The sequence below is a fragment of the Hippocampus guttulatus genome, chromosome 1, assembly GCF_054856545.1.
Source record: "Hippocampus guttulatus isolate MCC_2025c chromosome 1, RoL_Hgut_1.0, whole genome shotgun sequence".
In the NCBI taxonomy this organism is placed as follows: Eukaryota; Metazoa; Chordata; class Actinopteri; order Syngnathiformes; family Syngnathidae; genus Hippocampus; species Hippocampus guttulatus.
This window is the reverse complement of record NC_141261.1, coordinates 11,574,375-11,596,822: the sequence shown is the minus strand read 5'-3', so window position 1 is coordinate 11,596,822 and position 22,448 is coordinate 11,574,375. Positions and strand designations below refer to the sequence as shown.

The 22,448-nt window shown below is 42.7% G+C and overlaps 1 protein-coding gene across 5 annotated transcripts in view; it reads left to right on the top strand.

Annotated features, from left to right (window-relative positions):
• LOC147210372 (band 4.1-like protein 1) overlaps nt 1–22,448 on the top strand; it is a 41,616-nt gene that overhangs the window by 6,000 nt on the left and 13,168 nt on the right. For 4 of the 5 annotated variants that reach the window (XM_086109658.1, XM_086109652.1, XM_086109668.1 and 1 more), the window contains exons 2-13: nt 6,423–6,505; nt 6,675–6,824; nt 13,346–13,450; nt 14,037–14,079; nt 15,514–15,589; nt 18,073–18,291; nt 18,377–18,464; nt 18,540–18,692; nt 19,166–19,263; nt 19,649–19,824; nt 21,182–21,426; nt 21,873–21,911. In XM_086109658.1, coding sequence (XP_085965784.1) covers nt 6,440–6,505; nt 6,675–6,824; nt 13,346–13,450; nt 14,037–14,079; nt 15,514–15,589; nt 18,073–18,291; nt 18,377–18,464; nt 18,540–18,692; nt 19,166–19,263; nt 19,649–19,824; nt 21,182–21,426; nt 21,873–21,911 — 1,458 coding nt within the window. In that variant the 5' untranslated portion in view covers nt 6,423–6,439. The remainder of the gene's footprint in view (nt 1–6,422; nt 6,506–6,674; nt 6,825–13,345; nt 13,451–14,036; nt 14,080–15,513; nt 15,590–18,072; nt 18,292–18,376; nt 18,465–18,539; nt 18,693–19,165; nt 19,264–19,648; nt 19,825–21,181; nt 21,427–21,872; nt 21,912–22,448) is intronic. The other variant, XM_086109676.1, reaches the window with a different exon arrangement.

The window sequence follows — 22,448 nt, the reverse complement described above, 5'->3', positions numbered from 1 at the left end:
ACCTTTAGTTCCAACCACCAGGGTGAATATCACCTGTGACTGACCATTGTTTCCCACCCTGGACAACTTGAACACAGGAAGTCAACACATAAAAAGGGATATTATGAAAAAACTACATAAACAATAAAGTTAGAGATTAAAATTTAAATTAACGCGATTAAAAAACGTGACTAATTAATTTGACCTCCCTAGTCACCAGAGCTGATCTGCCATGAGTTGTTATCCTGCGGCGGTAAATGCTAACCAATTCTGTACATAAGAAAACAGAACCAAATGTTGTTGTACTTAAAGTAAATTGCAGCTACCGAGCGGCGCAACGTTATCTTTTTCACGAGCGAAAAAAAAGGAAATGCTGTGAATGTTTTGTTTGATGTGTTTCACCTCTCAACTATAGTCAGCTGGGGATAGGCTCCAGATCAACTCTAAAAAGGACAAGCGCTACAGAAAAAAAGACACTTGAATGGACTTCAGATTCTTGATTGACTGGTTGTAGTGCCACCTCGTGCTGTGGTGAATATTTTCCTTTATCCCGGAACGAAAAAAAACCCCACTCAAAATAAAAACTGAGTGGATCAATTATAGAGAAAGCGGTGAAGTTTTCCCCGCTCACTTTTGATGAATCACCCTTTCAGGACATTTGAGTAGCTATACAAATACACAAGGAATGAGTGTTTACCACAGCAGACTGCATTTATTGACTTTCTTTTCATCAGTCATCATGCGCTCCTTCCTCCATGGTTACAATTGCAGTAAGGGGAGCACGTTAAACCTTTTCGGTGTGTTAACCTTTGTTTCTTGCCTGAACACAGCTCGGTTTCAAGTTAAACTGCAGAACGTATCAGAGACAGTAAAGTGACATCTTAAAATGACCTCACTTCAAAAAGACTAAAAGAAAATCTGGCAGTGAATCACAGCACAGCAATCAATAAAAACGCTCTCAATTGATGTTGTCGCAAGAGAGCGGCCATTGGTTTCTCTGCACACCGATTACATCTAATGATGAGAACAGATTGTTGCAAGTCAGAGCCTATTTAGTGTGGGATTAACCTCGGGAATGTTTGTAAGGCTGCCGCGTTGGTACTGCACTCTCTGTGAACGCTGCTTTCAGTCCCTCATATCATTCATCACATTGATTTAGGTTCATTCAAGACAGGAAATATTAAAATCAATCACACATTTCTTCAGTCAGCTTTTGTCAGTGCCCCAATTGGACTCTACCCACAGCAGCTCATGCTGTATTTCTGGTGGACAACACGGTGGTGTACAAACTTCCAGCTTCCATGTATTCCAAGTTACCGGGAAGGCAGGAAGCGGAAAAATAACCTCATTCTTTAAAATTGTGTTCACGTCAGTTTTTACAATCGGGATATTCTAGAGCTCCAAGCTGGTGCTTTTCAAGGTGGGAATGACCTCAGAAGGAGTGATGACAAAGGCATCTCTCCTTTACTCCACACTGTGGAGTGCAAGTCACAAAGCTGCGTGGAAATATTTATCCAAGTCCTGCAGTGAGTAGCATATGCTTGTCATTATTATTGTTTCATCATTGGTTGTCTTAATGTTTAAATGAGATCAGATGTGTTGCATCTGTACCATAAAACCTGACAGCGTCTCTCTTGCACAGGTGTTAAACTCAAGGCCCGGGGGCAACATCATTTTATGCGGCCCGCGAAAGCAAATCATGTGCTCACTTCATTCCTCACGAAAATACCCAAATCGCAAATCATCTTCACTTTTAAAAATCTTGAGATAGTGAAAGCCTCTGATTTCATGAATTTTTCCATCATTTTGTTGTTTATATGTAATATGCAGGGTTGTTAGGGTGACCTTAAAAATAAATTTCGATAGAGTTACTAATTAACTTGTTTAAAAAAAATGCAGTCAGTAATGTTATCCAAGAACCACATTATGAAAGGAATTTAACTTGAGTACTTTAAATTAATTTTGGATGACTCCATTACCAAATACAATAATCACATTAAAAAAAATATACCGGTATATACTGTACATTTATTTGGACTTTTTGGTTTTATGAATATTTAATAATAAAAATTATTTAATAACAAAATCCAAATTGTAAATCTCAGAATTTTGGGATGTGAAGCTGCTCGAAGGACTTTTTGTCATGGGCATTGTGTTTGCAAAAATGACCGTACAAGATAAACCACATTTAAATGCAGCGTGCGAGCTTCTTGAGAGGGTGATGGCGTGGTTTTTACAGCTTGGACAGGATCTGCTGAAATCGTTTTGGTTCTACCTCTTATCTTGATTAGAACTGTGCTGTGATTTGAGAGATGTAAAATAGAACGATCGGCAGAATCAGAAACCAGGAAGCGGCCTGCTTATTTTTCAGTTTTCTTGGCAGCTTTGCAGGGACACTGTTTGGTAATCAATCTTAATAACACCCCCCATTGTTTCCCTCACTTATCCAGACAGTCCAAAATGACACACTGTTTATAGCTCTCTCCTTGATTTTTTTTCCTTTTGTTTTGACCTAATTTAGAAACAAATTGTTGCTGTCACATAGCAGCCTGCGCTAAGGCGGTGAGCGAAATTCTCAAGTTGTGTGTCCCATGCAAACAGCTGATAGATAATCTTTTGGGGTCATTTCTTTTGGACATGAAATAGCATCTGAGAAATATACTTTGGAGAATTGCTTTGGAAACAGACGTTATGGCTGCAAGAAGGGTTATCAGACTCCCCAATAGCTTTATCGTAAGTGTGTTGCATTTTGATGTAGGAATGGTATAGGGATCACATGGATTTTTTTTAATTTTTTGCTTTCCTTGTTGGATAAGTGTTTGACAGATGTTTCGACTTGAGTGTGTTTGGTTTCAGTCTTGGACTCACACCATTTCATGGCGTTTAGTATAATGATCCCCGAGGACATATGACTGAGGTGGAAAGCAAAGCCAAGGTTAGTTGGAAGACCAGACAGAATCCCGAGTGACACGACAGGAATTATTTCGTTACTGACAGCAGAACGTGACATTGGGCCCCTCTCATAATGACTGACATTGCACCATCTTGTAGTAATTATCTCCAGAACATAGAAGCTGTTATGGTGACAATGGGCGGTTTACTCTATATTCACATCACATTCATCTTCAATAGGTAACGCTGGTTTGCAATTCTTATGTTTTTGTAGAGACGGCCCGGTGGACCAGCGGTTAGCGCGTCGGCCTCACAGTGCAGAGGTACTGGGTTCAATTCTAGCTCCGGCCTCACTGTGTGGAGTTTCCATGTTCTCCCCGGGCCTAAGTGGGTTTTCTCCGGGTATTCCGCTTTCCTCCCACATTCCAAAAACATGCATGGCAGGCTGATTGAACACTCAAAAATTGTCCGTAGGTGTGAGTGTGAGTGCGGATGTTTGTTCGTCTCTGTGTGCCCTGCGATTGGCTGGCAATCGGTTCAGGGTGTCCCCCGCCTACTGCCCGAAGATGGCTGGGATAGGCTCCAGCACCCCCCACGACCCTTGTGAGGATAAAGCAGATCAGAAAACGGATGGATGGATGGATGTTTGTGTAGAGCAGTAACCTACGCCAGATAACCGAGAGTCCAGTGGCAATTTGGTTCAGCCCACCAACAACTGATAAAACCTCAGATGTACCTTTCTTTGGAAAAAACAAAAACATTTAACGTACAAAAGCTAAAAAAGAAAAAGAAAACATACTTTTGATCGTTAATGAGGTCATTGTGTTTAGAAGAACATTTAGAAGAGTCTGCCTAAAAATAAAGAAAATAACTGCATGTGTCTTCCGCAACAACAACGAGTTTCTCAATATCGCTGTCGATCTTTGGTTGTTTTTTAAGATCAGGCTGTGCTGTTTCAGTTTTGAGCTGTTTAAACTGATAGACGGAGCTTATGATCCAAACTCTTCCAATTTTTTTTTTCCTCAAACCATTCTTGTCCTGTCAGGAGTCACCACAGTTTATCACCTTCCTGAAGCAAAACATACTGGACTTGAGACCATGATGAGAGATCTTCAGAAACGTTTATGACACTAAACATTTGTCATTTTGGAATATTCACTCTTCATGCAACCCAAGTTGTCACCAACTGTTTGCAAATTTGAACCGCAGAAAATACAATCTCAGAGATGCTTATCCATTTGTATGTGACTGAGGCAACATCCGAGAACATTTTCCCATGTGGTTGATGTGGAAAAGCGGCACGTGAAAACCCGCTCATTTACTATTTCCCAAATATCTCGCACATGAGAAGCATTGTTTTAAAATAAGCAATTGTGAGCATTCTGGGGAGTAATGTTTCTCCGGGATGTGAAGGGACTGAAAAGCATCCTGTTTATCCGTCATCATCATCTCTGGGATGCTGACAAAAGATCCTGTAGAAACGGCAAATGTTTCCACTAATAGCTGACGGACTGACTGCAAAGCAAAAAAAAAAAAGCACCTTTTGAACACACCGACAAAATGGAAGAGAAGCAAAGCCAAAGGTCGAGTGCTTCAATTGTTTGACTTTTGAAATTAATCTTACCTTCGGATTCTTGAACCACAGAGCTCCACACAATGAGAACTCAAAATAGAATAAAAAGAAGAAGGATCAAAAATGGAATACTGTCAGAAAGATTACGGCTCTTTTTGGCTTCTATCTCTTGCTCTCTTAACCTTGCGCAGATGATTAGGGAAGCAGAGTTGAGAAGTGATGTTGAAAGGGACACAGTGTGAATGCCACATCCATCCGTTTTCTGATCTGCTTTATCCTCACAAGGGTCGTGGGGGGTGCTGGAGCCTATCCCAGCCATCTTCGGGCAGTAGGCGGGGTCACCCTGAACCGGTTCCCAGCCAATCGCAGGGCACACACAGACGAACAACCATCCGCGCTCACACTCACACCTAGGGACAATTTTAAGTGTTCAATCAGCCTGCCATGCATGTTTTTGGAATGTGGGAGGAAACCGGAGTACCCGGAGAAAACCCACTTAGGCCCGGGGAGAACATGGAAACTCCACACAGGAAGGCCGGAGCCAGACTCGAACCCGGTATCTCTGAACTGTGAGGTCGACGCGCTAGTCTGAATGCCCAACTGACCAAAATGAAATCATTGATTGGTCATGAGGAGTGCAGAGTGGATCACCCATATGATTGTAATGTCTCTTGGGGATGTGTTCTTGACCATATAAACAGGTCAACCCCGCCCCCTCCCCAAAAAGACAAAAAATAAAAACAACAGTCCACTTGAGAAAATAAATAATTGTTCATATATTTGCACGGAGGGCGGCCCGGTAGTCCAGTGGTTAGCACGTCGGCTTCACAGTGCAGAGGTACCGGGTTCGATTCCAGCTCCGGCCTCCCTGTGTGGAGTTTGCATGTTCTCCCCGGGCCTGCGTGGGTTTTCTCCGGGTGCTCCGGTTTCCTCCCACATTCCAAAAAAACATGCATGTCAGGCTGATTGGACGCTCTAAATTGTCCCTAGGTGTGAGTGTGGGCGTGGATGGTTGTTCGTCTCTGTGTGCCCTGCGATTGGCTGGCAACTGATTCAGGGTGTCCCCCGCCTACTGCCCGGAGATGGCTGGGATAGGCTCCAGCACCCCCCGCGACCCTAGTGAGGATCAAGCGATTCGGAAAATGGATGGATGGATGGATATTTGCACGGAATTGCAAGGCTTCTGTTCGGTGACACTGCAATATTTCTACTTGGTCATGTACCAAGTTAATTTGCACTCTGTCGTTCAAAAGAGCATTTTCCGGTGTTATCTCGGGCAAGTTCAGCTGAAATATGAAGATGTTAAACCTCACATTCCGTGCTCTCTTTTGATAACAAAGTCACTGACTGACTCAGGGTTTTTTTTTCTTTCTCTCGGGTAATTGGTTCCTCTTTCCCATGACGCCTCATCTGAATTTCAGTTCTTCTACACAAGATGGGGTTGGACCAGAGTGCAGTGGTCACCTTCAAATGACAACTCTCATCCGTCAGCTGTATATTGCGTTATTGCTTTTATGTCCATCTCCCCACCTTGCTGTCATTCTCTTCGTGACTTGTGTTCTATCATCTCTCTTCGGAACCTCCCTCCACATCTTCAGATGATTAGCCTTTTCCTCCCTGCCTCCCTTTTCCTCTTTCTGGGTTGTCTGCTCGGCGACTGATAGAATTTATGCGACGTCTCTGCTCGAGAAGACGCCGGAGCCTGCACTCTACACTCTGCACTTAAGTGTCTTTCTTTGTTTTAACATCCTTTCGGTGTATGAAAAGCCAACCGGAGGTGAATGGCAGCTGAGACTAACACAGTATGCCGGCGTCACTCAATTAATGTGAGGATAGTGACAGAGGGAGAGAGTTTTGTTAAATCAATCACGACTATATAGCCATATTGGACATTTAGGGCCAGTAATCATTCCAGCCGCGCTGTTCTTTCTTTTGAGCAAGCGGAATTAGATCTGACTGTGTTTATGTGTGCTTGCAGGTCTTCAATCCATTTCTATGACAACAGCTCTGGCTGAGGAAATGAAAAGTGCAATGGAGGGTGACTGCAAGAGAACCAATCAGGTGGGTGTACTGGGGAACTAACAGCAGCTCGTTTTATTCGAGTCTCTCAATCATTCCACCCACCTCGACTAAACATAGATCTTCCTGCACTTAATCATGAAACGAGACAAGCAAATGGACTTGAATGAAAGTAGTGGGACGAAAAGACATTTTGACTTTCTCTGTCCAGGTGCCAGAGGACCACCGAGATGCTGACGAAAGCTCGGACAAGACTCCCAGCAAGGCTTCCAAATCCCCTCAAAAGAGCAACAAGAGGCCGAAAACTGTCCCCGTTAAAGTCAGCTTGCTTGACGGCTCCGACTACGAGACCGCCGTTGAGGTACATTGTTCGATTCACTGGCCATTCATTCACATTCATTCACATCCATCCATTTTCTGAGCCGCTTTATCCTCACAAGGGTTGCGGGGGATGCTGGAGCCTATCCCAGCCGTCTTCGGGCAGTAGGCGGGGGGCACCCTGAACCGGTCGTCAGCCAATCGCAGGGCACACATAGACGAACAACCAACCATCACACTCACACCTAGGGACGATTTAGAGTGTCCCATTAACTTGCCATGCACGTTTTTGGAATGTGGGAGGAAACCGGAGTAGCCGCAGAAAACCCACACAGGCCCGGGGAGAACATGCAAACTCCACACAGGGAGGCCGGAGCTGGAATTGAACCTGATACCTCTGCACTGTGAGCTCAATGTGCTAACCACTGGCTCACCGAGCTGCCAAGGATTCGACAGTTTGTCTTTTAATTGTAGGAATTTTTCCCAGCAATGCTTCTGACTGATATAAAATAGGTAGTTTAGGTATAAATTACTCTTTATTTCATGATTATTTTATTGCGTAAAATAATCAGGTCAATTTTACCCAATTTTCATGGGTAAAATTGACCACTCTCCAAAATAGTTTTTTCCCCCTGCAGAGGGATCAGAAACGTTGCTCAACATCGCGAAAACATCAGGAACGCCTCATAGTTGGCAACACTTCAGGCAGAGGTCACAGCTTTTGCTTGCTACTTGTGCTCGTGGCCATGTGTACATAGAAAGTGCAACTTTCCAAATAAAAGCACCACATAGTTTTCCATTTTACTTTGACTTCATGGTCACGGAGAGGGCCAGTCGGAGACTGTAGGTGGGATGAATGTGGCCCCTGGGCCATACTTTGCCCTAGTCTGTATTAAACACTGGTGGGAAGGCAATAAAAATGTGGCCACGGTAGAGTGACAAAGCAATGGAACTGTTCCACATCGCACCAGGATCCAAATTCTATCTCTCATTGAATTATTTTTAATTTTTATGTTGTCCTCCACGGATCAAAAAGTATCCGGCTAATTGCTGCTCGTACCCCGGTAGCGTGTCCAAGCAGCTTTTCACATGGGGATTTCAGTTCATTTTGTTTAAATGAACCACCGGATGACTGGAGATGAAACACTCAGCATCTATTGGGAAAACTAAAAGCAACGAATTAACAGAGCAGCTTCAGGTCAAGTAACACAACACAGGGCCTCTTTGGCAGTGACTACCCCGAAACAAACTGCTTCAGTTAGGAATACATTTCAATGAATACTAGGCGCTCATTTTAGAAGTAGACAATGTTTATAACACAGCTAAAAGAATGCAAACAGTACTTTGAGGTTTGAGGGTCTCAAAGTTTCGCTGTCCGATTGAGGCTTATTATGCCGATAGACACGGATGCTTCAAACTTAAACAGCCGAATCATTCTCGGAGGAATTTTGCCCGGCTATTGTTTAACCATCCCACAAAATTGCAGACGTATGATTAGATTTGGCTTTTATTTTAAAATCTTGTTTTGTTGCAGCAATTATAGACACACATAACAATGTACAAATGCTTCTAATTGCTGTCACACTGTGCAAGAAAGAGCGAATTTTCCTCCGTTTCGAACAGCCCTTGACTTAGCACACCGCACTCCGCCGCGCCTCAGCGAGACAATGTGTCTGCTGGAAATAAATGCGACTGAGTCAGGAAAACACGACCGGTGCTTTCACTGCGGAGGTTGGGTACTGCTCAGGTAAGCCACGGTAACGTAATTGCTCAGTTTTTTTTAAAGTTTTTTTTTTAAATTGAGCAGTTTGATGAATTTAGGTGACTCATCATGCAAAAGAAAAGACTTTCCGGGAAGATCTGTGGATGTGAACCGGGCATTCCACATGCCTGGTTGCATGTCGATCATTCATCATGAAGCTCTTTAACCCCATTGGCCCATGCACATGATGAAGAGTGTGTGATGAGAACGTCTGACCTGATTCGTGTCAATCGCCCTTGTAGGCCTTGACGGGCCCGCTGTCATTAAACAAGGTAGCCGGAAGGGGTGGGCATTTACTCCTCCTAATTGTATTTTCGATTTTGGCCTCTCTTGCTCTGAAAAACATAATTGAAGAAAAACAATTTACAATTGGGGCGGCCCGATGGACGAGTGGTTAGCGCATCGAGTACAGAGGTACCGGGTTCAATTCCAGCTGCGGCCTTCCTGTGTGGAGTTTGTATGTCCTGCCCAGTCACACGGATGTTAAAAACAATGGATTCACCTTAAACACTCATGTACAGCCCCGAAACAACACCAAATGCAACTAGTTAAACAGCACACAAAGAATCTTGACTTTGGCCCTTTATCCCACTGAGCGGCAAACAGTACAAATGCTTGCAAACATTTTTCTTGTCGACAATAAATTTTGACCATTCAAATTTGTCGGGCAAGAAATGGAAACCGTTTGCGAACGTCTGGCGGAATGTATTTGTGGGCATTTGCGACCTTGAAGAAATCCTGAAGAGAAATCAACATTTGCTACCTTTGTGTTTGGAAATTCACGTTGATGCCTAACGCGGCTGTGACAGCGGTGTGTTTGGAAAGCGGAGCGCGCTGAGATGCAGGGATGAGTGCTGCTGGGTTACCAAATTTGCTTTCAAAATGGGAGGTGGAAATAAAAATGCAAAACGAAAATATGAAGACGAACAGAGGATGTTTAAACGGCGTGCTTGTTGAATGTAACAGCAAGCCATGCTGCTCGGGCATCATTGGAGCATGGCAAGGCTTCAAATCTTCAGCGCCACTTCATTTCACTCCGTGCAAACATCAACGAGGAATTTCCAAAGGCGGGCTGATCTTCGCAAGCACTGCTTGCCCACTTTGAAAGGTCAACGTCGCAGTTTCCAGCATTTATGAAGCACTCGCATCAAGAACATTGCATGGGCTAAAAAGGCATGAAATGAAGGAGGAGGTGATCAAAACATGCAAAAGTGAGTGAGGATGTGATAGGAGGGGGTGGGGAATGTGGGGGGGGGGGTGGAGTTTATGTATGCATATGTGTATCCTGTGGCTTTTTGTAGTAAGAGCAAAAATTGTGACTCTTCGCCTCTGTGCGGTTAACCAGGCAGACGAAAACATGCACAGGTAGGCCTGCTAACAATTAGATGTGGGTGAAAATGAGAACGCAAACGCAGTAGGAAGGAATTTAAATGAACCTTTTCATGCAACCCGTAACCTGATAACATGATAACTTGACCACTGCAGTAAGTAAGTGCTGTCCCTGAAAGGGTTTAAGTGTACATGTGGTGGTCAGAAGGAAAAAAAAATATAAATTGGGTTTTGGAAAACAAGAAAACACTTTTCGTATTGCCTTGTTTTTATCTACCACATATGATATTTTGAAATTTTTTGTCACGATTTTATCAAGGACCCGAACATGCAAGGTTACACTTGCCCTGGCACCAAAATGAAGATGCTCCCATTTTTACCCTGAGCACACGGGTGCCTGCCTACACCAAAATAGGGCCCCCTTAATGATGACACAAAATGCGCGTCACTTAAATGCTTCCAATTACGCCCTTTCAGCAGAAGCAAACATATTACGTATGACGGAAGCGATAAATGGCACACAGAGATATAAATGCCATCGATCAAAGGAGGAGGCAGTTGCAGAAGGAATTGAACAAACTGAAACAACTCAGCGGTTCAAACGTGAATAAATCATGCTAGCAATGTAGCAGCCGTGGATAAGAAGGGCTTGCTTACGTGCACGTTCTTACCGTGAACTTGCACATGCACATTGTCGAAGGACGTGTCTATGGTCAGATTTGAATGTGGGGGGTTGATATGAAGTGAGGCTACATTCAAATCTCACATATTGTAAACTGCCAACTCACCCTTTAACAAGCCCTCACCTTATTCTTCTACTTCTCAAAACGTCTTTTTTTTTTCTTCTCGAACCTCGATTGTGTCTGCGGATTGTTTTAGCTCACGGCTCAACCGATTGCGTAATACCACCCCCTCCTTCACATGCACACGCATCCATCCCTTCACATCTCGCGGCCTACGACACAAGAGATATTTGCACTTTGACAGGAAATCCAATATATTGCATTTGACAGATGAACACGCAGTTGTGTGACCGGGGACAAAATAGAACGTGTGTGCGAGATAGGTGGAGGAAAGCTTTAAGATCGGCGAGGGGGAGATCAAACGCATGTGGTCGTGCAAGCGAGTCTCCGTTTTGACACAATGATGAATGCTGAAAAATCCCTACTGAGATTCCAGCCGTTAAGTGCACTGAGCAAGCGGCTTTGATGCGAAAACCACAGAGAAGTTGAGCATCAAGGTTTGGCTGGTCAACGAGATAATGATCAAGCCACACGATTAGAGCGGGAATTCCGTGACCTTTGTGTAGGCTTCAAGCCTCCGCCGCAAGTGCGGTATTTGTTTTGGTTGTTTGTAAATCATTCATGGATTTCACAAAAAAATGTGAAAAATTTTGAATGTTAGCCGATTTCTCACCTGTTTGAATGAAGTGAACTTTTGCTCAACTTGCGTAGTTGTCTGTTCAACTCTTGAAATGCTAAGCGGTCATTTCCTCACTTCTCCTGGTTAACCGCACATTAGCATGAGTCTTTTGTACTGGTTAGGATGTTTCCTCTATGTCTGGCGGATTTTGCGGCTGAAACATGGAACGCCATTAAAAAAAATAATAAAAAAAGTGAAAGTGTTTACTTTAGATCAGTATAAAAAAATGTACCGTATTTTCCGCACTATACCGCACTTCGAGTATAAGGCGCACCTTCAATGAATGACCTATTTTAAAACTGTTTTCATATATAGGGTGCACCGTATTATAAGGCGCATAGAATCGAAGCTACAATTGTGGCTGCGGGTGCGTTATGCATCCACTAGATGGAGCTACGCTAAAGGGAATAGAATACAATACAGCCTTATTTAACAAGCGCTTTCACAACCGCTGCAGCCGTAACAAAGGACCACCGAACATCTAAAATATTATGTCCAAGAAATCAGAATATTGATCCATATATAAGGCACATCGGATTATAAGGCGCACTGTCAGCTTTTGAGAAAATGGAATGGTTTTAGGAGCGCTCTATAGTGTGGGAAATACGGTATTTAATTTATTTCAAACAAATCATAAAAAGAATGTGGGAAAACTAAAGCCCCTTTGTTGAAATGATTTGAATTGACATGATTGCCCGCAGAGACTCGGCAGTGTTTTCGTGTTTTGTGGTGTCTTCTGTCTTGTTTTTCCTGTCTTATTGTGTGACTGAGTTTTACTGCATGTACATCACTTTGTCTTCATGCAATATATATATATATATATATATATATATACAGTATATATATATTTTAATGCATGATAATTCAAGTTGAGTTGAGACAAATTTTTATTTTTTATAAAAATGGTTTCACTTCTGCTCTCAGTTTCTCATTTCACACTTGCAGGTAATGAGAAAAGGCAGGTTTATTTGTATCGCGCATTCAGATCCGGAGCAATTTAAAATTTACACAGAATATTAAAATACAATGAGAAAGGGAATCATCATATTCAAGAGAGATTATGGACAACAGCTCATTCAAACAGTCAAAAGAGTCTTCACAGAATTTAGGTGCCTTGTAAATATTTTGTAATTTGGTTTGGAGAAAGGACTTCAGCTGAACAGCCACATATTCAAAAGTGGAAGAATTACTGTAATGAAAAGGCACTTTGCAGTTCTTTTTTTTTTTTAGCGGTCCAACTGTTGCTTCACAGTAATGACAACAATTTTAAAACTGCGGGGGGATCCCAAGAGCAATAAAATCCAATTCTTCTTCTTCACAACTGCTTTGACATAATAAAAAAAAGGAACATATTTTTTTGACTTCCTTTTTGTTATGTTCATGGCTTCAGTCTTTTTGGCCCAAAGAGGAATGGATGGACTGGGAAAGGGCACAAGGGACCTATTACTTCTGTTTCTATGGTAACAGCTGCTTAGTAGGAGCTGGATCGCCCGAGTAGATGCGTTTGTGTGTGCGCGCGTGTTGTGTGTTATGTGCGGCTGTAACCAATGGTGCGCTTGTTTTCCCCCTCCCAAAGGCTGCATTAATAAAAGGTGTGGTCTGTTGTTGAGCTACCGCTGTGTGTTTCTTTGCACTGAGTCGGCCCGCCCACTCACTTGGTTCTTACGCCTTTGTGTTGCGAAACGTCAACGGGGACGAAAAAGAAATACACCAACCAGTCTTAAATGTATCTTCATATATATATATATCTATATATATAGATAGATAGATAGATATACAGTATATATATACTGTATACAAATAACCCTTCCACAAAATGCCCCCCTCATAATTTTATGGATGTTAGCTCGTGAATATTCAACAGCTTGTATGACCCTTTTTTCATTTTTGATGGCATACATACATTTTGCACCACCACATACAGTTGCAACACTTGCATCTGCATTACGTCACCTGCCCACTATTCCACTTAATGTGTTATTTTATATTTATTGATAGCTGTGTGATTCTGTGTGTGTGTGTGTGTGCGTGCGCGTGTGTGTGTTTGATAGAAATTTGCCAAGGGCCAAACACTGCTGGACATGGTGTGCGGCCATCTGAACCTGTTGGAGAGGGACTATTTCGGCTTGACGTTCCACGACTCCGACAGCGCAAAGGTCTCGCCACCACATTCATACACTTATGGAGACATTTGTGATGACTTGTTGCGGGTGCGTATCACTCGCAGCCAAAAGAGTCTGCGTTCAACGTTAGGTTAATTCAATCCTTTTCAAATAGTGGTGCAATAGCACATCCACTACAGTAGGTGGCAGCGGCATCCTAACTCCTAAACCTAACCCAAACCCCACCGAAACCTAAGGAAGTCTGACTACTTTGGTGAAAACCCACCCAAGCTTGCAGATTACGAGGAATTTTATCGAAGGAGAGTGTTTTCAGCCAAATGTAGAGTTTATGCAACGCCACATCCAATAGCATAGTGCGTTGCTCCTGGGAAAGCTGGAAAACAGGCAGGACAGCGGCCCTTGAGGACCGAGTTTGGACACCCCTGCCTTACACTAAGGTGCTTGGTCAGAAAGCAAGAAAATCCGCTGCTGCCATTCGGTCGAAGAAGCTGCGTTTATTTGAGTGTGGAAGTCATATACAGTCAGCAAGGAGCTCTTGAAAATATGTCTGTGAAAGATTTTGCTGAGGTCAAATCTCTCAAGAAAGGCATTGTCTCTTTTTCTTTTTCATTTTTATTAGCATTGGTTGGATCCGTCCAAGGAGATTAAAAAGCAAATTCGGGGTAAGTGTACAAGACAGAGATGGTATACACACGTCCTGTGTGAGCGTGCATGTGTGCATGGATGTGTCTGATTCATGAACCGGACAGTGTGTTGCAGTGGGTCACCGAAAGGATTTTTTTCCCCAAATATCTGAGGCATCGGCTTCATTATCAGACCATACAGTCTAATTGGCAAAGTAAACAAAGGATGACAAGATGACAAGCTCAATTCATTGAAGTGCCGGTGAACTGAAGCCCAAGCATGCAAGGTGGATTTTTTTTTTACCAAGTGGCAAAGTTCTGTTTCAGGTTTTTTTTTTTTTTTTTGGGGCTGTACGGGGGAGGGGGGGGGGGGGATTGTAAATGTTTTGAACACCTGTTTCAATGGACACTTCCATGTTCCATGCATGGAGGAGGTGCGCCCGAGTGGAAGGTCTGTGTAGAGCGGCAGTCAGCAACTTTTTGGAAACGGAGAACTGCTTGTTGGCTACTGATTCATAATACTCATAGGACCTTTATTTACACGTTATTTGTCATAATTAATGGCATTCATCTATGTAAGAATGAGGGCTATTCGCAATTGGATATTTTTAAAGTCAATTATTCAATCAGTTTTTCCTTCGGTTCGTAGAATAATCCGACGACCAATTCATTTTGCATTCAAATGTTTCACCAAGGCTATTTTTTGCAGAGACTTTGTGCTAAAATTGTTGAATCTATGGTATTGTTTAATGATTAAACAAAGCCAAAAACAACAACTAAGCATTATGACATGAGAGAGAGTAATGTACACACCAACCCTCTTGAAACGGAGAACTGCTGATGAATGCAGAGGCCGACTTGTTTGATTTTCACCTCTGAGGCTACTTTAAATGTATTTGATTCAGTTCGTGGTTTGGACCACAAACAGCCAGAAGATCAGGAAAAAAAAAAACCTTCATCAATGTTTTTCTAAAGTAAGTGTCCCAAAAGATGATCAATTTGCATTCGTGAAGTGCGACGGAAATCAGAATATTGTTTGTCGAGAGGCTGAAATGAGAGAATTTAGAAAATTGAAAGTTAAACTGTGGCTCTAAATGATTAATTTGATTATTGATTAATTGTCAAACGATTAATCTTGATGCCTTTAGTGACGACACCAATCATGTTCAAGATTTCTGTGCTGTAATTGTCAACAATGATATAATGAGGCGGAAAACCTCTGAATATCACTCGCCAACACTTAATTTCCATAAACTGCTGCAAGCCTTCACATTTTTTCAAATGATCACCTCTACAAAATCACAATGTTGCATCCCTGCTGAGTTATTTTTAGAACAGGCCCAGCATGTTGGTATCCGCTGGCCGAGTGAGTCCGAGCGGTCATATGGGCCAAAGTTGCAATCTTAAACCGAATGGTTCAAGATTCTTTGTCGGAAATGTGCCTAACTGTCATTGTTGGAAATCTGTTCACAGTTGGCTCCTGGATTTTAGGGTTCTCTGTTAAATTCTATCCCCCAGATCCATCAGTGCTCATTGAAGACATCACCAGGTTGGTCCGAATTCAAATACTGAAGTCTTTTGTGTCTTTGTCTCTCAACACCTATTTTTTATCGCTCGGTTTTTATACTTGATCCAGAATCCAATTCTCTCCAGATGAGGATAATCCAGCCAGCGATCGAGCCAAAGCTTGATTGAGACACGGCCTCTTTTGTTCTTGAAACGCTCACAGAGAAGGGCGCCTAATATTTTGAGTGCCGTAAAGCGGCCACTTTCCTGTTTGCCTTCTGTCCCTCCCTGCTGCAACACACCTGATTCAAATGATCACCTCATCAGCAAGCTCTCTGATAATGGCCTTGATCGTTTGAATCAGGTGTGTTGCAGCAGGGTGAGATGGAAAACAGGCAGGAAAGCGGCTCTCAAGAACCGGGGTTTGAGGCCCCTGATCTAATAACTGTGTGATCCAGAGGTGCAAAGGATAAAAATTTGATCAAACCTGTCCGTGGCTCCCAGTCGTTAAGGACCCTAAAAAGAACAACTTTTGCGGATAAACCCACAAGACTAAATTCCACAATTGATGGACATCACTGAAAGGAGGCATAGAGTGGTACCTCTACTTATGAAATTAATTGGTTCTGGAAGTTTCTTAACAAGAAAATTTTGGAAGTAGAGACGCGTTTTCCATGTAAATGCCCTAATCCGTTCCAAGGCCCCAAAAATCCTGACATAAGCATAAAATGCATCAAAATCTGAAACAAATACTGTACATGTTACAATTAGATTATTGCACAATAAATGAGAGTTGTGCATCATGTAAAAAAAAAGAATAAAGACTCAAAATGATGGTCATTTAACTGAACTGCGTCCTCATCGTTTTTTGCCCCCTTTAGTTCATGTTCTCTCTCAGAAGTGGTTTTTGGTTGGCGTTTTGTCAAGAACTGATCCGACTTTCGCTTTTGTCGGCTTTAACAATCCTTCGAAAATGTCCAAGGCAAACATCAGCATAGTGAGTGATCGCCCGACTGATGAGCACTTTTTCGGCGTGCTTCACATTTACGTAAAACTATCGGAACGCTTCATGGCCCGATGCAGCGAATGATGCGGACGCTGCACAGACACATTTCTATCTATTTACACAAATAGACACACATGGTAAAGGTCCCTCTTAGCCAATGGGATGCCAGGATGATGCTCGGTAATAGCCAATGGCAGAGCAGCTATAAGTATGTTGCGTTCAGGAAACCCGGAGCTGTGAATAGCTGGCCATACTGTATTTTTACTTTTCATATCTTGAAATTTATTTACAAGAGGCAATATTTTCCTGTTGAGACATTTCCATAACTTGAAAATTTCGTATGAAGAGACATTCGTAATTAGAGGTACCACTGTACTTGACAAAAGATTTTCTTTGTTGTTTCGAGGATTGAGCCAAAATGTCAAACAAGAAAGGAAAATATGAGTATCCGAATAATTCTATCCAAATAATTATTCATAATAGATGAACTGCAGACTGGTTATTTAACAAGGGAAGATGTGAGACATTGGTGAAAAAAAGCTCCAACATTCTGTTGCTTGAATTACTCTGTTTACACAAGATATTATTTTTTCCGATGACCCGGTGAGCACACCGGTTTTGTGAACACGCGGGAATCCTCACTGGAGTTGGTTGAAACCGCAAAACAATGGTCGGGTTGTAACTTTTGGCAGAACCGGCAGCTCTGCTTATGACCTTTTTCTCCTGATCTGAACGTATATTCATGGCCAAGACAATCAGTATGGATGACTGTGAAATTATTTCTGCACCAGACATTTTATTGAGAAGTTCAAGGACTGAGCCCCACGTTTGCTGTGTGGTTATGTGATATATATGTGCTCTAAAAGTCTTCCGTGACATCGTACACAGGCATCTCATTTATATTACTGCAACTGTTAGGTGGCTTATATTGTTATGTTTCCTGCTCAGGGTAACAGTTCTTGTCTTTGAGGCAAATTATATGGGGATAAATATTCACATACTGGATGTCCATGCATAACGGATTGGTTTCAATTTACCCGCGGAAGCACTAAATTGGACACAAACCTTCGTGCGACCATTGGTCAACTTCCAATTTCAGAAAAAATATAAATAAAAAAAATTAATTGGCAAAGTATTTTTTTCTCGTCTTTTTTTGTCTTCAGTTTCTTTATTCTCTCATTTTTAGTTTTCTCTTGTCTTTATTTTCTCTTTTTTGACTGCATAGTTATGTCTGATTAATGCCATAATAGCTAAAAACAGAGAATATAAACATAACTTTTTTTTTGGTCTTTTGACAGTTTATTTCTGAATGTTCACATGTGATTTACCCATCCCTGCCCTCTCTGAGTCTCGATCAACTGAAGAAAAAAAAAGTACAAGCTGTATGATTACTATAAACACTTTGCCTTATTTGCATGAGTTGTGGTGGAATCGAATGTCCCCCAAAATAGAATTTTATTAAGTTCGCAAAAAATCCTGGGAGCTGAAGTCTCACAAGATCCGTATGTTTTACCCTTCAGGTATTACCTGTGCTTGCAGTTGAGGGATGACATCCTGTCCGGCCGACTGCCCTGTTCTTTTGTCACGCACGCCCTCTTGGGCTCCTACACTGTTCAAGCCGAACTGGGCGACTATGAGCCTGAGGAACACGGACCAGATTACGTAGCTGACTTTCGCTTTGCCCCTAATCAGACACGGGAGCTGGAGGAAAGGGTGATGGAGCTGCATCACAACTATAGGTCGGCACACACGTTCACCTCAATGTCAGTGATACTTTGCGGGCTACGATTCAGTGAGGACTAATTTGTGATGATCCCACCGTAGAGGAATGAGTCCAGCAGAGGCGGAAGTGAATTTTCTAGAAAATGCAAAGAAGCTTTCGATGTACGGGGTGGACCTACATCACGCTAAGGTACAGAGACAAACTCGTAACAATATCTAGTCGCTCCATACTCCTAAAGCACACATTGTTGCCCACGCCGCTTAGGATTCTGAGGGAATTGACATCATGCTTGGCGTGAGCGCCAATGGTTTGCTCATTTACCGAGACCGTCTAAGGATCAACCGCTTCGCCTGGCCAAAGATCCTGAAGATTTCCTACAAGAGGAGCAACTTCTACATCAAGATCCGTCCTGGAGAGGTAGATACGAACGACTTGGGTCTTTTCGCAGGGTGCTTGACGTTGCAACTGTTGTACTTGCAAGCCCAATGAGGGTGGCTCATGATCGTAAATTCCAGCGTGTGGCAAATCCACAGTGAATGGAACGAAGGTCACATAGGCCCCACTATTTCGTTTCATGGTTTCACCGTTGGTAGTCCGTCTCATTGACTTCTTTCACGGTGAATACCAAAATCATTTTGTGAATTTTCCTTCTTTCTATCCTCAAATCAGTGCGGGTTTACTTGGACTGTTAGGGTTCTGTTTTGGAAAGGACAACCGTATCACCCAAGAAAATGTCTCAGGGACCAAGAAATGGATTCTTTCTTTGCTTTGGAGTCAACACGGCTCACCCTCACACTGTCCCTTCGTCTTTCCCCCCCACACTCGCTCCTCTCACCCTTCCTTTTTCCTCACCCTCCACCATCCATCACTCCTTCTCCCTCACGGCTCAGTATGAACAGTTTGAGAGCACCATTGGCTTCAAGTTGCCCAACCATCGGGCCTCGAAGCGCCTGTGGAAGGTTTGCATTGAGCACCACACCTTCTTCAGGTACGACTTGGATTACTCACCTATTCTGCACTGTTGCATGGCATGGTACAACCGTACGAGGGATTGGCCTGATCAGTCATTAATCAATCGTTGGGAATCCTGCTGATTATGTGGGATTGATTGTTTGAGTGATTCCGTCTTGAAGCAAATAGGGCGAAAACGAGTGCCCCAGGGGTGCTGTTGATTGAGGCTCAAACTTTACATTTAGCTGCTACCTCTACTCTTTAATGGATGCTGATTGGATTTTTCCATTGGCTACAATCAATACAAACCTTGGCAGTATATATTAGGGAGCTCCTCTGAAATCCAGGACTGAATGCCATACATACATTCGCTTCTTTAATCTTTCTTTATTTGAAACAGTATAACATCTGTGTTATGACAGGTTGGTATCACCAGAGCCACCTCCAAAGGGCTTCCTGGTGATTGGCTCCAAGTTCCGCTACAGTGGGCGAACTCAAGCCCAAACCAGACAGGCCAGTGCTCTGATCGACAGGCCTGCTCCTCTCTTTGACCGCTCTGTTAGCAAGAGGTACCTGCTGTCCCGAAGTATTGATGGGGGTAAGAGCTCAGATTCGTCCTCCAGTTTTTGTCTTGGTCCTGACATTCAACCCTTTCAGGAACAGTGGTTACTACAGTGGACAACCGATTGTGTTATCAGGTTACAGGGTGCATGAAATGGTTAAATATGTTTAAAAAGTTGGAGAGTGCCGGCATTTTTGAGAGTGAACTCATCACTTGAGTTGACTATGCGTTTTAAAGGAAAACTGCGCTATTCTCTTACCGTCCATTACCACTTACAGTTTTCCCAACTGCAATTCAACTAAACTCGACTGTATTACTAGAGCACTTTAAACCAAGCACCACTGTATACAAAGTGTTGTACATGGAGCAAATATCATATACGACAATAAGCAATAAGACAATAAATTCATAACAAAGACAGTAAAAAGCACAAAAACAGTAAAACTAAAAATAATGAGCCAAAAGCCAAAGAATAAAAATGAGTTTTGAGTCGAGTTTTTAAGATGGGCAGTGAGGGAGCTTGCCGAATGTTCAGTGGGAGGTCATTCCAAAGAGAGGGACTTGCAACAGAAAAGGCAGAAATCGTTCTTGGTACCTCTAAGCATGTCTGGTTCACACACCTGAGGCACCGGGCAAGTGTGTCGGGGCGGAGGAGCTCAGAGAGGTAAGGTGGCGCGAGGCCATTTAAAGATTTGAAATCAAATAATAGGATCTTAAAAATAACTCTAAAATGTATAAGGAGCTAGTGAAGGGATGCCAGAGTAGGAGTGATGTGCTCCCTCTTATGAGTACCAGTCAAGAGGAGAGCAGCAGCATTCTGGACCAACTGGAGACACTTCATGGAGGATTGGCTGATTCCAAAGTAATGTGTGTTACAGTAATCCAGCCGGGATGTGACGAAGGCATGAATTACTGTTTCAAAGTGCTCATGAGAAAGGAGTGGTTTTATTTTAGCCAGCTGCCTAAAATGAAAGAAGCTGGATTGAACAATGGCACCAATGTTATAAATGACACAGATGAAATTTGTCATGTAATTTGTGACAAATTATCAAACTTCCAGGCAGGAATGATCAAAAAGATCTTTTCCCTGGTCATGCATGTTTGCTTGACTGCTTTCACAGGGCTCAGTAAAAAGCGCTCTGGAGGCGAGTGTAAAAAAAAAAAAAGGACCGTTGCTATCAGGAAACTCATGAAAAGCAATTTTGAAAGATGTATTCCAAGGGAAACAAAAACATCCTCCGCTCCTAAGTCTTTTCTTTTACAGAATATGTACAGCATGAATGTGTTCAAATCAAGAGTTATTATTTGCCAAATGGAATTTGTACGGTCAAGTGCCCCGATGTGGATTGTCCAAACTAAGCGCTGCGCTCCCCCCCCACTGGCACCCAACCAGCTTCAGCTTTAGGTAACAGTATGGACCAGTTGTCCCAGCGAAGCTCAAGTGAACGAACACAGTTCATGTCCAGGGAAGACCTGGACCAAGAAGGCAGTCTGGACCTAGACCATGATCACTACCACTATCCGGACCAGGACCAAGACCAGCATCATGACCCTGACCAGGACTTAGATCTGCACCAAGGTCCAGAGCACATTCGCGGTGTGAGCATGTCAACATGCAGCAAGACTTTGGAGTTCAAGGTACGGGTCAAAAGAAAACGCTAACATTAGTTCTCTCACACTGATGAATGACCGCTGATCAAAACAGATTTATTCATTTTTTTTTTCGATACACGACTCACAGTCTTGTACTGAGCCACATCCTTGACTTTAACCAACATCTAAAATGATCAAATCCATAAAAGCATTTATCCTCTTCCTTTGCATTGGACACCGGTATTCACCATGCCTATTTTCCCAACCGTTTCATCTAATCTTGCCGGTTTTTTTTTTTAGCTCCTCTCCAGGCATTTAAGACATACTTCACTTGCTCCTAAATCTGCTTATTTTTATTTTAGCGCCTCTGAAAGGTTTCTGTCGTCTCCCTGCTCTAATGTCATCATCTCCTCGGGCTAACCACCCCCTCTTCTCTTTTCTGACCCCCCCCCCCCCCCCCCCCCCCCCCGCTGGGTTGTCTTGTCCTGCAGGCCGAGGAAGCAGCCTCGCCTGTAGACTCGAAACCAGAGGTATTTTGGCCCCTTGTGTGTGCGCTTGGTTGTGGTCGTCGTTGGTCTCGTACCGCACCTCGTGTCTGCATCCTGTCTCCTTTTTGATTTTTTTTCCCTGAAAGGAATGGGGTTTTTTTCTATTTAGCTGGCAATTTTGCAGCATTCCAATGCAGACACCGTGAGCTGTCAACAGAATGAATGGACAGAAAATGAAGAAGAAAAAATAAAACTGTCGGCAAATAAATTATGTTCCCTTCCAATGATGTCTGTACATATGATACGATTCATGGAAGAAATCTCACCAAAGTAGTGCTTTGCAGGACCGGGTGTTAAATTCGACTTAGCTCTCAGATGTCCCAAATTCATGCGCGATATTAAAATGCAGTTGCGTAATAGGGCTTACAGATTCATCAAAAGTGAATGAGTTGCCATTTCAAAGAAGTAAAAAAAAAAAAAAAGAAAATTATGTACTTTGATATAGAAATGCTCATTTACAACTAACCAATTATTCAGTTAATCAATAATTATTTTTGAAACTTGGTTAATCATTTAGAC